The sequence below is a fragment of the Dromaius novaehollandiae genome, chromosome 27 (assembly GCF_036370855.1).
Source record: "Dromaius novaehollandiae isolate bDroNov1 chromosome 27, bDroNov1.hap1, whole genome shotgun sequence".
In the NCBI taxonomy this organism is placed as follows: Eukaryota; Metazoa; Chordata; class Aves; order Casuariiformes; family Dromaiidae; genus Dromaius; species Dromaius novaehollandiae.
Genome location: NC_088124.1, coordinates 1,071,799 through 1,087,643, shown reverse-complemented (window position 1 = coordinate 1,087,643; position 15,845 = coordinate 1,071,799). Strand labels below are relative to the sequence as shown.

The following is a 15,845-nucleotide window of genomic DNA, read 5'->3' as shown; positions in this document are numbered from 1 at the left end:
CTGAAGGGTCTTTGCCCAGCCCTGCGGTGAAGTTTTCCACAGCTGTCTGGAGAAATGGCATTGCTCTTGGGAGGAAAGGTGCAACATTGCCAGTGCCTTCATCAATCCTGTCCCTGTCCCGGGCATTGCAGGCTATTCCTGACTTAGACATTCTCAGATCTTCTTTCTCCTCTTCAGCCAGATCCAGAAATGGTGGGCACAAGCCATGGAAAGCTGGCCATGCTAGTCTCCTAGCAGTCTGTGAACTCAGCATCACCGCTTCCTCTGTATTCAGTACCATGAAGGATATCCGTAATGCCAGCTGGTCTGTCCCATGGTCATCACTATCTGAGACATACATGTCAACAGCACAGCGAAATGTGCCGAGGTTGGCTGAGACTGTATAGGGGACAGGCAGGTTTGATGAGGGCTGCAATTCACATAATCCCAAGAGCTGTTGGCTGTATCACGTCTGTGCACAGCTGGGACAACGGGGACCCAATTCCTGCCGCACTGGCCACGCGGTACCCTGCTTTTGTTGTCCACAGTGCTGCTCAGCTCCTGCTGCCATAATGTAGTGTGACTTTCCCCTGATGGCCCAGTGCCCATGGAGAGCTCAGGCACACCATCTGTAGGGGCCAGCTGTCTGTCAAGTGCTCCTCCGGGTACTTCAAGGCCTGCTCGTGTGGCATGAGTGCTCCTGGCAGCAGTGCAGGGGATTTCAGACAGTGTTGCAATGTCAGTCTGTGACATGTAGTGATGCTCATCTTGTGAATGTCACTGGGACTTTTGAGTGGGCTTTAAGGTAATTTTGGGGTGTCTTGTAATGTGGGATTTCTTTATGGAGTTACGATTTATGCTGGAGGTATATAATCTCACTTCTGAAGGAGCATTTTATTTCTGCAAATCAAACTAGATATGAATCTTTCCCATTCAACTGCAAATAAGCAGCCTTGAGGAAACAGAACAAAACAGCTCAGTATTTTTAAAGACCAAGTATGAGAGTTGATTTTGAGCATATGTAGGATGTCAGAAGACTGGATCAGTATCCAAATATTGTAACAGGACTTATTTTTCATAGCCTCCACCTGGACTGCATAGCAGAGCCGTGGATTCTGTTACTAAATTGGAGGTGTCCATCATCTTTTCTAATCTTAAGTTCCCATTCCTCTGATTTCCTGCCGATCTCTCAAGTTTTTCTTTCCTTGTGCTTGGGGTAAGACTACAGGGGGCATGTGCAGAGAAGGGAAGCAGAGGTAGGCGGTGGCTGGGGAGTCCGTTTTGTATGGCTGACCCTGTTATACGGTGTCCATAAACTGCCATGCAGCAGCCACTGTTCTGCTCATGAACCCATACACTGGATGCACCTGAGCAGAATCAAATCAGGGGATGCAAGCAGCTAGATCTGGCCCTTGGGGTCTAGAGAGGGACAGTGGTCATGTAATCACCATCCTGCTCCTCTGCAGAAGCAGCATTGCCCTCAGGGCCTCATTCTTCATTCCCTGTATATGTTGGGTTTAATGAGGGGCCCAGTTCTTCAGTCCTCACTGAGGGAATACAGATAGCATCTGAGGCACAGCAGCTCTGTTTTGGCTGGGAGAAGCAGGCAGCCAGCTGCTGGAAGAACTAACAAGGTGCTTTTCACACACAAGAGGACAGAAGCCAGCCACTGGTCAGCAATGGGGCTCATTTATTATCTCACAAGGATGAATGACTTACACAGCTGCAGTAATGTCGGCAGAACCAAAGCTTTGCCCAGGGCCTGAGCTCTGACTGAAGGGACTCCCTGCTGCATTAGGTGGCAGGGGGAGAGACTGCGGTAAAGTAGATGGCTTTGGGAGATCCCTGAGCTGCAGGGAGTGAGTTTGAGGCTCTCTCCAGTGGCCTGTGTCCTCCTGACGCCATCGTCCCACACGGCTGGCCTCTATTCCCTCCTTCTGCATGAGCTGCCCTCAAAATATGGGAGGGCAAACGCAGCCCCCCGGCTGGCTCTTCTGCATGGGGAATGTGTACCCAAGAACTGAAAGTGTCTTCTAGGAGTGAAGTCTAGGGGTGGTGAGTGATCCATATCTTGTTCCCATTACACCTGACCGGAAGCCGGGTGGTACAGGCAGAAGTGACCCAGGGTGTGTTCCAGTGTGCGAAAGCCACCCCATGAACAGAGTGAACGAGGTGGGAGAGAGTCCCGTGTTCCCTTGGGGGCCCTGGCCAGGAGTTGCTGCGTTATCAAGGCATGTATAGTCATTTCTCTAAGGGATGTTTTGGATTTGGCCGCCTTAGGGTTTAGCAATCCCCTTGTTAGACACTGTGGGCCAGACTGAAAGAGGGGCTGAACATTTCCAGCTTCTGACATCAACTGAAAGTGTGGGTCCTGCCTAACCCGTGTGGCTCCTGCTGGGCAAACCAGAGCCTCCCAAAACGGAGGCATTTCAAACCTCAGGCACACACACGAATACACTGCTTTTTAATCCACTTCCTTTGCTCTTCCTGTCGATGGCATGGGTCAGACACAAGCCCATTTCCTGGGGTCAGAGGACCCCAAGGGGCAAGGCCTGAGGCACTGGCATTGTGGTAGGCCATTTCCACCCATTTCTGCTAGAGAGCAAAGGCTTTTGCTTGCTAAGATGTCTCTCCCTTGATAAGACATGCTTGGCTTTGCTGCAGGCTTCTGCTTTCTGCTCAGGGCTCTTCTCAGCTTGCGATGCTACAGGATGACCAGGAGCAGGGTCTCCCTGACACGTTTCCTGACTGGTGGGGCTCTCTCCCATGCGGTCACTAGCAGGGGAAGCACTCACACAGAAGGTTTATCTCCTGCCATGGCCAGCCCTGAGGATCTGGAGCTCAGTCAGAGCCCTTCCAGGCGAGTGGCAGCTGGCAGTGTGGTGCCTGTTGCCAAGCCTTACATGATGGGGGGTGAGGGTGGATGGGTCGTATCGGTGCTTTACATGGAGCAGCCTGCTGTCACCTTGCTGGCCACCGTGTGTTGGGGCTGGCCATCAGTGTGTGGTGTGGGGCTGTTCTGCATGGCTGCTCAGAGGAGCTTTATAAGTGAGATGTGTAGGGTGGTGTGGGTGGGGAGGAGAAGAAGGCTATCCGGAGGCTGCTGCTGGCTGGATCTCGGCTTTCCGAAGTGATCAGAACCTCACTGTCATTGAGGCAGGGGCAATGCTCAGAGTAGCCCCTCTTCTTCTCCCTGGTGCCCACCCGTTGCTGGCAGGGGACGAGCGTCATGGAGGGAAAGCTGTAGCTGTCAAGGATGGGGTGCACTACCAGGGAGTCAGGCCTCTCGAATATGTGGTCAATGTCAGAGAAGCTCACGAGAGCCTGGGTGGAGTCATAGGAGCTTTTCTCCATGTCATCAGCCCTGCAGGACTGGGGGTAGCTTCCCTCGTCCTGGCCCTTCTGCCTCAGCAGGCGGAGGTCATCTCTGAAGTGGGGGTTGAACAACAGGTAGAGCAGGGGGTTCAGGCAGGCAGGCAAGGGCAGCACCACAAGGAGGATGGATTTGATGACCTCTGGGCTGATGAGGAAGAGGTTGAGCATGGAGGAGAAGGTGAGGAAGGCCACTGGGCAGTAGAGGAGGCAGTTGGTGAAGATCAGCCAGGCCACATGCTTGACCATGGCACAGTCCCAGACAGCGCTGAACTCGCCTTTCAGCAGGTTGCAGTAGAGCCGGATGTAGGTGCCTGTGATAGTCAGGAAGCAGAGCATGTTTGTCATCACTAAGGCCACAGTGAAGCCCAGGGTGGCAGGTTTCCCATCCGGGATGGGATACGGGAGGCAGAGAGGGGATGCTGCATATTCCCCAATGGAGAAGAGAGGCAGAGCTGCAGCAACAGAGGACAGCAACAGGCAGCAAAGGGCAGCGGCCTTGACCTTGCCTAAGGAGGGTAACTTCCCATACCCCCGCACACAGGAGACTGAAATGCTGCACTGCACAGCAGCCAGAGTCAGCAGAAAGATGGCAGCCTCCAACGCAAACATGGACAGGAACCCCATCACCCTGCAGCCCATGCCAGTCTCCCACCTGGCACCATAATTAGCAAACTGGCCGTAGGTCAGGGAATCGACGAGAGCCAGCATACTGCAGTAAACGCCGGTCAGCATGTTGGCTCCAGCTATGGAGCCGATGACAAACTTAACTGGGGAGAGGTAACTGGGAGAGGCAAAGACAGCCAAAATGACCAGCCCATTGCAGAGCACTGAGACCAGAACAATGACCCAGACTCCCAGGCGGATGATCCAGCTCTCAAACAAGTGCTCACAAGGCTTGAAGGGCCCTGAAAGAAAACAAAGTCCAAAGTTATACCCAGAATATCCTGCCCTGCTCTAGCGGTGCTGCTTGGCGCAGTGGCCAGGTCCCAGCCCTCTCTCAGCCCATCAGCCCCATGCTTATTGAATGCCAAGGGCTGGAAAGAGGTATACAGCATTGTCTGCCCTCTTCTGCAGCAGAATCTGCTTGTAACTTTTAGTGCCACCTCTTGGCTCTGTCCCAGATCCCCCTGTGCTCTCAGCCCTGCACTGGAGCGCGCTCCAGCATGCAGACTAGGGCCTGCTATCAGAACCTGTCTGGGACAGGCATGAGGTGTAGGAAGAAAGCACGTGAGACGAGAGAGGCCAAACTTACGAGGGCTCCTAAAATGTAAAAAGGTCAGGTTTCGGCATTGCCACTGCAATGCCCTCCTCTGTTTGGAGAAGGATGGTACAGTGGTGCTATGACATGTGGAGAAGGGTGTTGCATGGAGAAGGGTGCTACGTCCACTCCTTGTAGGAGGGCAGCTACATCAGAGTGGGAGAGGTAAGATGTCCTCCTCATTTGTCCCCACATTGGCCAGAGCCTGCCCATTCAGGCTTGCGATCTGAGAGACACTGCAGGAAGGGCTGTGGTGACCTCTGGATTTAGAGAAGCTCAGAGACTCCCAACTGTGTCCAAAGGAAGGATTTTCCCTGGCTGCTTACCAGGGCTGGGCGTGCACTGTATAGTGGGGTGCAGCTTTGATTCCTCAAGATCCAGCTGGAGGTCATCTGCATCTAGCTCATCTGGGGAGAAAATAATGGTGCTCAGAGCAGAACGAGCAGGGCCATCAGGGTGAGCAGGGCCATCAGCTTTCCCCACTGCCTGCGTCCTTTGACAAAGACCTTCCCAGCCAGTTCCCAGCCCACAAGTTCAAAGTAGCTGCTGTATCCAGTTTGTGCCCTGCAGTCACTGCTGTGGAAGGAGAACTCATGGAGCTGTCTTGTAAACGCTGATGGGTTGCAATGTGGCCAACTACTCTGTTTTTAAAAGGTTCCTCCCAATATTGGAATTATTAGAGCCCCAGATCCTAGAGTTGTGTGACTGCAGATCCCTCCTCCCAGCTTGCTTTATTACAAAAAGAAATACTCTGGCCTATGTAGTTACAGAAAACAAAGCCTTTAAATGCATCCTGTAAATGGAAGCTCCCTGGGAAGGACTTGTCCAATGTTAGTTCATCAACAAGGACTTTGGAGCTTTGTTCTAAGACAGCTCTTAACTTCTGCTTCAGTACAAATTCTTCGTCAGCAGCCATCACCACCACCAAATGACTCCGAAGCAAAAACACACCCCCTGCAGCATTTACTGGTTTGTTTTATATCTTATGATTTTTGGAGACTGTGATGCCTTGTTTTTAACCCTGGAGGTTTCCAGTCTTGGTTTTGCTCAGGGACAGACTGATCCTCCATGCCAGCAGGTTCTGGATCCTTGTGATCTATGCAACTGCGAACCAGACTGCATCACACTCATAACCCAGCCTGATGGACTGGCATCTCCATCACTCTGGCAGCTGCACCCTGAGCCAGGCTTGGGCTCTCTTAAGGGGGAGACGGAGACTGCTTGGCTGAGGGAGAAGCTGCTGGAAGAGAATGGGGCCAAGACCTCAGCTGTGCTTTCCATGTGCTTTCAGTCTGTGGGCCAAATGGTGTAGGTCATTACCAAAGCAAATGGCATCCTCTTAGTCTAATCCAAGACGTGCTTTTCTGCTTTGTTCTCTGTTGCCCTTCTCAAATCACTGCTGATTCACAGCACGGGGAATGGCACGGTGAGGACAGGTGCAGTGCTGCTGCACCATCCCCACCCATGGCACCAGCATGGCGTTCTGCTCCCCATGGGGAGCTCTGGAGAGTTTTCTGCAGGCGAAAGGAAGGAGAGAGGCTGTGTTTTCTGCTTGCCACAGCTCGATAGCCAGAGAGCTTAGACCGGATCTGTGGTTGTGGAATGAACTCTCCCTTGGATGATGAGGATGGATGCTGGTACCCTGGTGTGCAGCAGTGAGTGTGCACAGTCTGTGACAGCTCCAAACACTCTGGCCAGAAAGACAAGTTCTCATGGTCTTAAGGTGCTGAAGACGTGGCTAACTGAAGCAGGATTTACATGCCTAATAGACTTAGGAATGGTCCCTCTCATGAGACCTGCTAAAGCCTGTGTTTGAAAATAAGACTGGGATTATTTGATTAAAGAATGATGACAAATAATGTGCCATCTTTAGTGCCTCCTGACAAACATTGTGGCCTTCTCGACTTCAGTGAGCTTTGGAAAAAAATGCCATTTTTAAAAACTGTCCATGTAAGAGTTGAAATATTGCTGCTGCTCTGGAGTCTGGCAAGAAGACACTCACAGTGGGATGGAAAAATATTTCCTCCCTGTACTTTATAGTCTTACAAATCTCCAGTGTCTTTTCCATCCATAGTGCAGAGGCTGTGATGTGCAGTCACAGTACTCAAATCAATGCAGAGATTTGCATTTTCTGTGCGCCTGCCACCCAACCTCTAGTAAAGTTTAAATGCAATCTGCCCCCATTGCTTTTCTCTTCAATGGGCCAGAATGCACAAAGGCTGGTTTTAGGTATAGATTCAACATTTGCATGAGGCGAAGGCAGTGATCTTCTCTTTTGCCTGGACTACCGAGCTAGCTGCAAATTGTGGAACAGTCCTTGGCCAGCACAGCAGGATTCAAGGCAGAAAATGTACCTCCGTCTGCTGGAAATCGGTACTTCCCTCAGCCAGGGAACTGTATAGAGAAATGAAAATGTCTATTCTGTTCTAATAAGGCAGACTGCATTGTTTTTGAGTTAGACCCTATTTGTTCAAATTCTGGTAAGGCACCTCCACTTTCTAAGGCCTTGTGGAAAAAAATGCTTAACCCTTTCAGTGGCAAATGGTCCCCATCAGGCTGCATGAATGCCAAAGTTGGAGGAAGAGGAGGAGAATTGCTGGAGAAAAAATAGCATGAAAAATGTTGGGCTGGATGCTTCTTCCCCTTTTATATTCTCTGCCTCATGCAGGGCAGTCACTGTTTGGGGTTTGCAGATAATTCCTCTCTCTCTCAGAGTTAGGGCATGGGCTGCTGCCCAGCAATGAGCAGTGCTGCTTTTCTCCTGTCAGCTGTCAGCCTGTTGGCAAGAGAAGAGGCCATGCTGTTATCTGGTGTCATATGGTGCAGCTTGTAATGGCCCCGTATGCATGTCCCATCCTGCAGATTCGGCTGCCTGGGCTAAGGGCCGCTGTTGACAGCGTAGCTTTCTGGCCTTGAATCAAGGAGCTGTGAGATGCCTTGGCACGAGCCAGCTCCCCTTTTGCTTGAGAACTGTTTTTAAGCTCAAGCACTTGGTCCCTGCCTAAGCTATGTTGCAGGTACAAGTGTGCCCAGTCTTGTACCTTCCTGATCCTGACCCTGACTTACTGACTTGGCTTGCTGGCCTGACCAGCAGACTCTACATACTTGCCTGGTGATATGAACTGTTGGCTGAGCCTGATTAGTGTCGCCAGACCTGCTCTCTTCATCTTGCTCTGGTACAGTGGGACTGTGACTGTTGGTGAGGACACTGAGATACCTGCCTTGCTGCCACCCTTCCCTCCTGATGCAGCCACTTCTGATGCTCCCCGGTGCTAAAACTGGATCCCTTAAACCTTAATGTATCTGACCTTTAATGGTCACCAGGTTGAGTGCTGCTATTTTAGCTCAGTTCAGGATTTTAGATCTAAGATATTCTAGTGAAATGTTAAATCCCTGGTTTACAACCAGATAGAAATATTACTTTCAGAGAATCATTGTTATTTGTGTGGCCAAACTATTAGACTCTGACAATGAAAAGATTTCCTAACAAATTTCAGCACCAAGGAAGGCAGGGGAATCCAAATGTCAGTTCAAGCAGTGGGCATCTACGCCCTGAGAGTTTGATTTGTCTGAAGACATAAATCCAGCTAGTTTACTCCTCTCAGCTCGCATATGTGCTGTATCTGCTCCATCTCTGTTTAGACAAAAAGCCAAGATGCAGTAATATTAGCCTAACTTGTAAGTACTATGTAATGACACCAGGATTTGATTTTGCTTCTAAGGAAAACTGATGTCTCTCTTTTTTGGTACTGATGGTACTATAGCAGCACTTGAAGGCCTCCAGAAGAGCTCCTGGGCAGTAGATCTTCAGGTACTTCTGTGCAGTGCTGAATGGTGGCATTTCACAAGAGACTGCTGTCCACCAGGTAGAAGGATAGACTTTTCTCTGTACCTCATAGTGATGGGTCTCCAAAACATTCCCCTGGATCTAACAAAGAGGGCTTGTACTGTGCGTTCTCACACACAGCTTTCCCAGATCTCTGTCCTGTGTGTGTCCTCTGTAAAGTTTTAGCAAAATAACCTAACGAGTGATGAAGCGGGAGCTCATATGTTAATATTCAAGATTTATAATTTATAAAGTTCTAATATTATGCTTTAATAAGGTTGTAAATTGGAGAAAACAGCTCATAACCTACATTCAAAATGCTCAGCTAATTTTTTTATACCACAGAAATGCTCATGAAAGGATGTAAAGGAGGGCAATGAATGACCTATTCCTCCCCCATACCACCTGGGTTTCAGCACTCAGTCACAGAGAAGGATGCTGGCAGATAAATCAGAGAAGGGCAGATAGAAGGGCTCATTCCAGCTTAGGCTGCTTAAGGAACAAGGTGCCTGGACATCTGCTTTTGGGGGACTCTAGTAGACTTCTTGAATGACAGGAGTAGGAAAAGCATAGCTCTAAGGACTCTCCAGGGCTCGTTGAATGGTTGCAGCAGTTAATTAATCAGTTTTACAAGCCAATGGAGATGCTGGGCTGGGTAAGACTGACTTATGGCCAAAGATAACCATAGGTGTGTGACCTCTTCTCCCTCTGTAGCTTTGTTCTGTTATTGCAAACATATTCTTTTAAGTAAATGTATCCTTTTTTATCCCCAAACCAGTGATCCTGAAGGGGAATGCTGGGAATGTGATGGAAGTACCCCATGGCAATGGTAGTGCTTGCACCTTGCCTACCCTCCCTCTGCAGACAATTTTGGGAGGATGGCGGGAGTGAGGGAATAAGGGGCAGATGTGCTATGTAACAAACTCCTGAGCTATCTTTGGGCTGGTGCCTAGCCACATGGGATTAGCTTGCAGCAGGGATATCTGCTAAGCACTGCCAATTTTAATCCAAAAAAGCATATGCAAAGCATATCAAAAGTTTGAGAAATAAAACCTTAAATATCTGTAGTGAGAAGGTGACTGAATAATCAAACATGTACTACCACACTCCTTCAGGTCCAGGGTGGCCATTACCCAGAGGCAAATAGGTATGCTTGGGTGGTGTCTCCTACCCAGCAGGCAGGGGGTCCTGAGAGTCCAGGTCCCTGGGAAGCCAGGAGATAGCAGAGCAGCCCCCAGGGTCTGTCACAGCCACAGGTATATGTGGTTGGATTTCAGATGGTCACTTGGTGCAGGGGCTCTGCTGAAGGCTGGACGCTGCATGTCAGAGCCTGCCCGGGACACACACTGGGGAGGAAGCGTTGCCTGGCTGCTGGAGCAGGACTGTGCAACTCGAGGACCCATTTCTCGCCTGTGAGCACTGTACATTGCTGGCCTGAGACAAGTCACCACCTGCACCTCTCATTGTCCATCTGGGAAATTCTGCTGACTTGTTTGTAAAGAGCTCCTCAGTTCCTGCTGAAAGCATTATGTAAGACCTAGAGGACATCGTTATTTGGAAACTTGCCCCGTCCCTCCCTCACAAGTTCTCCCACAGCACTGCCCTGATGAGCCTGGCCACACGCTGCAGGGAAAATGTGCTGAGTTATTTGCTCTTAACGAGGCCAATTTATCTCTTGCAGGGAAAGAATGTCTTGGAGTTTTGTTCCTCTGTAATGAGGAACTGTTACAAGATTCATATACTAGAGCTGAATACCACTGATGACCATCAGAAAGGAGGCTTTGGGAACAGAAATAAAGCAACAATTAATTAACTAAAATAATGATATTACAAAACCCTCATTGTCAAGAATAAACCACGCATATAGACCATGCAATAGACTGTTTTGCTGAATGGTAAGGAGAGTCACATGCAAGGGCTATGCTTAGTAAGGATGTTCTTGTGCATTCAACATTTGCACCTTTGTAGTTCGGTATTTCAGATAAACCCAGAGCTTTAAGATCAGAAACTCTGGCTTTATACGAGTTGCTAAGAGTCTCTTCCAGGCAATCACTCAGCATTTTTCTGTGGTTCAAATGTCTCATGAACACACACATAATCCAAGGGACTGAGACATGCTTGGAGGCCTGGGAGCCTTGTGGAAGGTATTGGTCTTCTGACAGGGCCAGGATAGAGTATCCTTTCAGCTATCAAATGGCTTCAGTTGCAGTGAATGATCTGGTTCCCAGCACGGGCAGGTCTGTAAGCAGTGCTGTGGTCCCTCTCAGCAAACAAGGTCAAACACTGAGTATATGCACTAGGATTATTACTGTATGGGCTGCACTAATGATGGAAAAAATAATCCAGCTGAGAAGAAATTCCTGCAGCAGTGACTTAACATATGGCTCCTCTGTACTGTCTGCCCAGTGTAACCACCAAGCCTACAACACTTCCTGGAATCACACCATGGTAGCAGGAATCACATTTGCTAGTCTCTGACTGGACATTTTACACCACTAAAGCTTTATTCTTAGCCTGTGAAGCATCAGAGTAGGGCAGATGGCAGGAATAAGGAAAACAAGGCTTGTGACTCGCTCACTAGCTGTGTAACGAGGTATCAAACAGCATCCGTGTTATCCTGCCTCCCATCACTGCTATAACACAGAGTTCCCCACGTAAACCCAACTGCACTGGGTCAAGCTCCGGGTCCATATCTTTCTCTGGATCTTGTCCTGCCTGCTTAGGAAGCAAGAGGAGACTCTGCAGGCTCCCTGTTTCTGGCTGGGCTTATGGTGCTCCCAGGAGCAGGTCAATAAAGTGTGGCTGTCCTGGTCCTTGAGTCCACAGCACCCTCTCTATTTCCTGCAGGAATGCAGTGAGATGTACTTCTGCTTACAGGATGCCCCAGGCCATGCGAGTGCATGTGACCTCTGTATTTACACAAACATATAAACAATGCAGTGCCCAACTGCATCCTAAAATGCTGTTTCTGCTCTCTAGCAGTTACAGAAGAAACAAAGGAGCTTGTGCTTTTCTTTGCATTTTTCTGAGATTCCCTTCAAAAGGGATCAGAGCAGCTTTTGGTGGGGAGCTACCATCGAGATGTGAGGCTGTGGGTGCAACAGATTTCAAGAGAGTCTGTGTAGAAGTGCATTGTGGAGCACTGAAAAAATTGACTTTTGAACAGAACCCCCTGCTCGGTCTTAACTGTGGGGCCACTTCTGCCCGGCATAGCCCAGCCCCCATGCTGAACTTATCCAGCCATCTGCAAGTTCCAGTCCTTCAAGCTCAGCCATCTGTGGTTTCTTAGGATTCTTCAGTCTCTTTTCATTCAGATTAATCGTAGAGACCATCCCCAGCTGTGTGTTGTAGCAACAAAAACTGACATTCTGCCAGAGACTCTGTACTGCCCAGAAGCCTAATGACCAAAGCCAGAAACTCTTCCATTTAACCTTGGCCACCCCACCCAGGTGGCTTGTGTGGCCTCTCTCTACAGTCAGCATGGTCCAGTTAGTGCTTGTGTCCATGCCTTTGAAGACTGCCAGATCTTTTTGTTAGATCTTGAAGGTTTAGAAGTGCCAGATAAGCTCTTCCTTGTTTCCTCCAATGCAGTGACACTGACTGAAGCCCCTTCACAAAAACTTGCCACCAGAAATGGAGAAGGATCAGTCTGCCTTCTCTCTGAGGCAGGTGTAACTCCATGGCCTGCAATGGAAACACTCCCGCAAATGCAGGATCACATCCAAGTTCGCAGCGTGGCCCAGCCCGCAGGTTGGTCACCATTCAGCCCAATTTACTTACAGTGGTTATCAGCGTGACCTGGAAACAATTCCATGGTTCTCTTATGGGGATCCTCCTCCTCAGGGCTCATGTTTTCTGCTTCCCATTGGTTCGACACCTTGAAGAAGCTGCTGCAGCTTCCATAGGCACAGCACTGGTAAGCGTAAGGTACCTCAAGGACTCTGCAAAGGAGGAAAGCAGAACTTTTAGGCACGTCAATTCCAAGACTTGATTCTCCATTGCTTTGTACTTTGTGTGTTATTTTCACATGTGGTGAAAGCCAATGTATCAGCTGATGGTTACACTGGAGCAGGACTTCTCTCTGGTGTAAGGGTCTCAGGGTAGGCAGAGTGAGGATCTGGTCACCCCACTGTGCCTCTGCAATGCCCCATCTTGGTGCTTAAAAGACTGTCTGTCTGCCAGTGGGTTGTCATCAAACACTACGTTTGGAAGCTGCACTGAAGTTCCTAGACAATTCCCCCAAACCTTTCTGCAGATATCCTAAGACTGAATTAACCTCACTTTCCCATGCTTGCTAGCTATATGCCATATGCACTTCCTTTGCATGTGGGATCATCGGTTTTTGCCCTGGGTCCATCTTTTTGCTGGGCACCCTTTCTTTTGTTCTTCATTAAAGTGAGGAGCTTCCCAAGAGCTTGGGTAAGTGCAAGGTCCTCCTTGCTTGTTGCAGCAGGTCGGAGATGCACATCCGAACTCTGATTCCATAACTGTGGCTCCCCCTACTATCCTTGGCAGGGGAATCTCAGCTATCTCAAATGTAGCAAGTTTTTTTAATACGTCTGCTTTCTAACAGAAAGTAGAATTGTTAGTTGTTAATTATAGTGTGTATTACATCATTAATTAAACAGCAGCTGAACAGCATCTAGAAAAAATACCAGGCTATCAGATAGAAGTTGCATTTTCTTCAAAGATAGCAAACTCCTGCTTCTTTGCTGGAAGTCTGAAAGATTGTTGAAATCAAATGAACCTTAAGTTTTCCAGACAATTAAGGTCTTCTGACAAGATCAGTAAATATGGTGAAACTCTAGATTCTAAAAATATGCTTTTATTTTAAGTTCCCAAACATTTTTGGCCGAGCCCCGGGAGGCTATGGAAACTCTGTATACAAACTTGCTTCCTATTATAAACTCCAAATTAAATCCTATTATTGAAAGGTGGTAGGGAGGTACAGATCCTCCCAGCATGGCTAAGAACTGTTCTCAGATGATTTCTTCAGACACGTTATGTTCTAAGAATAAAACTACTCAGTGGCAGTAGCCTGAAATTTAGGAAATGCTAATGGGTCCATTGGCCGGCCTGGTTCAATGAACGAATCCTGCAGTCTCATTCTCTCTGGTACAAATCCAAACCAGCTTCACGGATGTCAGTGGAATTACTGTAGATGAGGAACACCCCTGCAGTTGCTGAATTCGACCCACTCTGCACAAAGGGCTGCCATCTTGGGTGTGGAAAGCCCTCCAGAAGTTTCTGAGATCCCCAGCCGTTTGGAAAACAGTCATGCAGTAGATCCTGGCTATGATGAGTCAGAAAAATCAAAAGAGAAAGCCCTGCAGGCACTACTGCCAAGGCAGACTGAAATGACACCTCAACACTTCTCATTAGACCTGAGCTCTTAAGCCCAGTCTTGGTACAGTGACCTATGAGTCCAGCGGTGGGGGCCTAAATTTGAGAAACTCCAGCCTTGGGAACTCTCAGCTTGTATTGATTGAGTGGGAACATCAGCTCACACATCCTTGCTGACAACATGTCCCCAGGGCAATCACCCAGGAGACCCAGTTAGGACATGGTCTCATCTCACAGGGATTCAAATCATCTGGAGCACTGTACAGTGGATTCTTCAGTGTGAGGGAAGGTGGAGTGCTGGAGACCCACTGCTAATGAAGAGACAGAAGAGCCTGAGCCTGCAGCGCAGCACCAAACTGCAAGCCTTTTGCAGCCTCATTTTGCTCAGCTTGACCCCTTCAGGCTCCTCATTAATCCATAGCAGACAAGGCATGGCCACACAAACAGAGTTTACTGAAGGAAAGCTGGATGTCATTAGCTAGGACTGGCTTCTGAGAATGTTTTCCACTGAGTGGAGCCCTGAGCTGAGCCTTCTCCATGCGTTCCACTTGTGTGTGTGTTTGGGGGTAGGGCCGATGGGCCCAGGAGCACATTATCACTTTCCCATAGAAGACTTTAAAAGATAGATGAGGCGCGTTAGCAGCAGATGAGACTTGCTCAACCTACTGGCCTGAAAGGATGGAGGAAAGCATGAGGTAAACAAGGAAAACAGGATGCTGATTGATATCAACAAATACAGACCATGATGAGAGCCAGAAGTAAAGGAGCGAACAGGGCGCAGGGCACTATCAGTACCTCATTTTGGGGAAGCTCTCCTTGGAGAAGGGCTCAGAGAGAGCTGGGTTGCCTTGGAGCTTCAGATGGGTCAGTCCACCCAAACCATCCAGAGGCAGTGTGACCAGCTGGTTATCAGTCAAGTCCCTGGTGAACAGAAAGCAAAGAGGGACAGCATGATTAGGGTTTTGGTGCTAGTGATATCTCAGCCAAGCAGAGGCTCAGGGAGTCATGCTGTCTGCCTTGGTTGCTCCTTGAAATGTGACACCGAAATGGGGCTGGGTGTTGCAGGCAGGCCAGGCTCCTCTAGAAATAAATGGATTGATAATGCAATCCCTGGAGCAGATGGGGAGGGGGGGGCAGGGATTAATGCTCCTGCTGAAAGCTCTGTGTGATATCTACCTCCCTATGCACTTATATATCTCATGCACTACTTCCTCCACCACTTCTCCCTATGCACTTATATATCTCATGCACTTCGTCCCCCCCCCACTTCTCCCTATGATAGATCAGGTATGACTGTAGCTCATGGCTCATAAAATACTGATGAGTCTTGGCCAGGGGACTGAGGACTGGGGACCCCTGCAGAACCAATGAAGATGGTCTATGATGACTCTTGTTGAAATGGACTGTTACGCTGAACTGTATTAAAGGCATCAGGCAGGTATGAGAAAATCAGAAAGTGAGTATAATGTGTTAAGTGTTCAGGGTGTGAGCATCTTGGAGATGGCCATTTCTGCACTCTCGTTCTCCCTCTAATATTGACAGGGCACCTTGGAATTTGGTTTGCCCATGTAAAGCGCTGAGACAAGCGCCTCTGGTAAGACTGAATGCCTCAGCGCTGCACCCTTCTGAAATCTAAATGCCAAGTGCCCTGGTAGCTTGGGAAGTCAGTCTGAGGTCCTCAGATACCTACTTTCCGTGGCCCACTGTGAAAGACATATTACTGCAACTTACAGCTTGGTGAGTGAGTGCAGAGTCACAAAGGCTTCAGGATGAATAAACTGGATGTAATTCCAACTCAGGTCTCTGCAAGGGAAGGATATGCCAGTAAGAGGGGTGTAGAGCAGAACAGTGAAGCTGCTGACACTGGCCTAGGCCAGGGATTAGATACAAACAAATGTGGGATCTGCAGCTCCTTGGTCTGCAGTAAGTTCTGTCTCATTCCAGCTCCTCAGAGGCAAGTACCACTGGAGTCTTTATCTGGGTGGTTTCTAACAGAGAGCACAAGGGTTTGCTTTGCAGCAGCTCCTCCATTGATACTAAGGCAACAGGTTCCTTTTTGGATTC

The 15,845-nt window shown here is 48.9% G+C and overlaps 1 protein-coding gene across 1 annotated transcript in view; it reads right to left on the bottom strand.

The window, feature by feature from the left end:
- Nucleotides 1–1,649: 1,649 nt before the first annotated feature.
- LGR6 (leucine rich repeat containing G protein-coupled receptor 6) overlaps nucleotides 1,650–15,845 on the bottom strand; it is a 157,524-nt gene continuing 143,328 nt past the window's right edge. The window contains exons 14-18 of the mRNA XM_026101270.2: nucleotides 15,513–15,584; nucleotides 14,577–14,702; nucleotides 12,219–12,379; nucleotides 4,939–5,019; nucleotides 1,650–4,259 (exon numbers count right to left, since the gene is read on the bottom strand). Coding sequence (XP_025957055.2) covers nucleotides 3,022–4,259; nucleotides 4,939–5,019; nucleotides 12,219–12,379; nucleotides 14,577–14,702; nucleotides 15,513–15,584 — 1,678 coding nt within the window. The 3' untranslated portion in view covers nucleotides 1,650–3,021. The remainder of the gene's footprint in view (nucleotides 4,260–4,938; nucleotides 5,020–12,218; nucleotides 12,380–14,576; nucleotides 14,703–15,512; nucleotides 15,585–15,845) is intronic.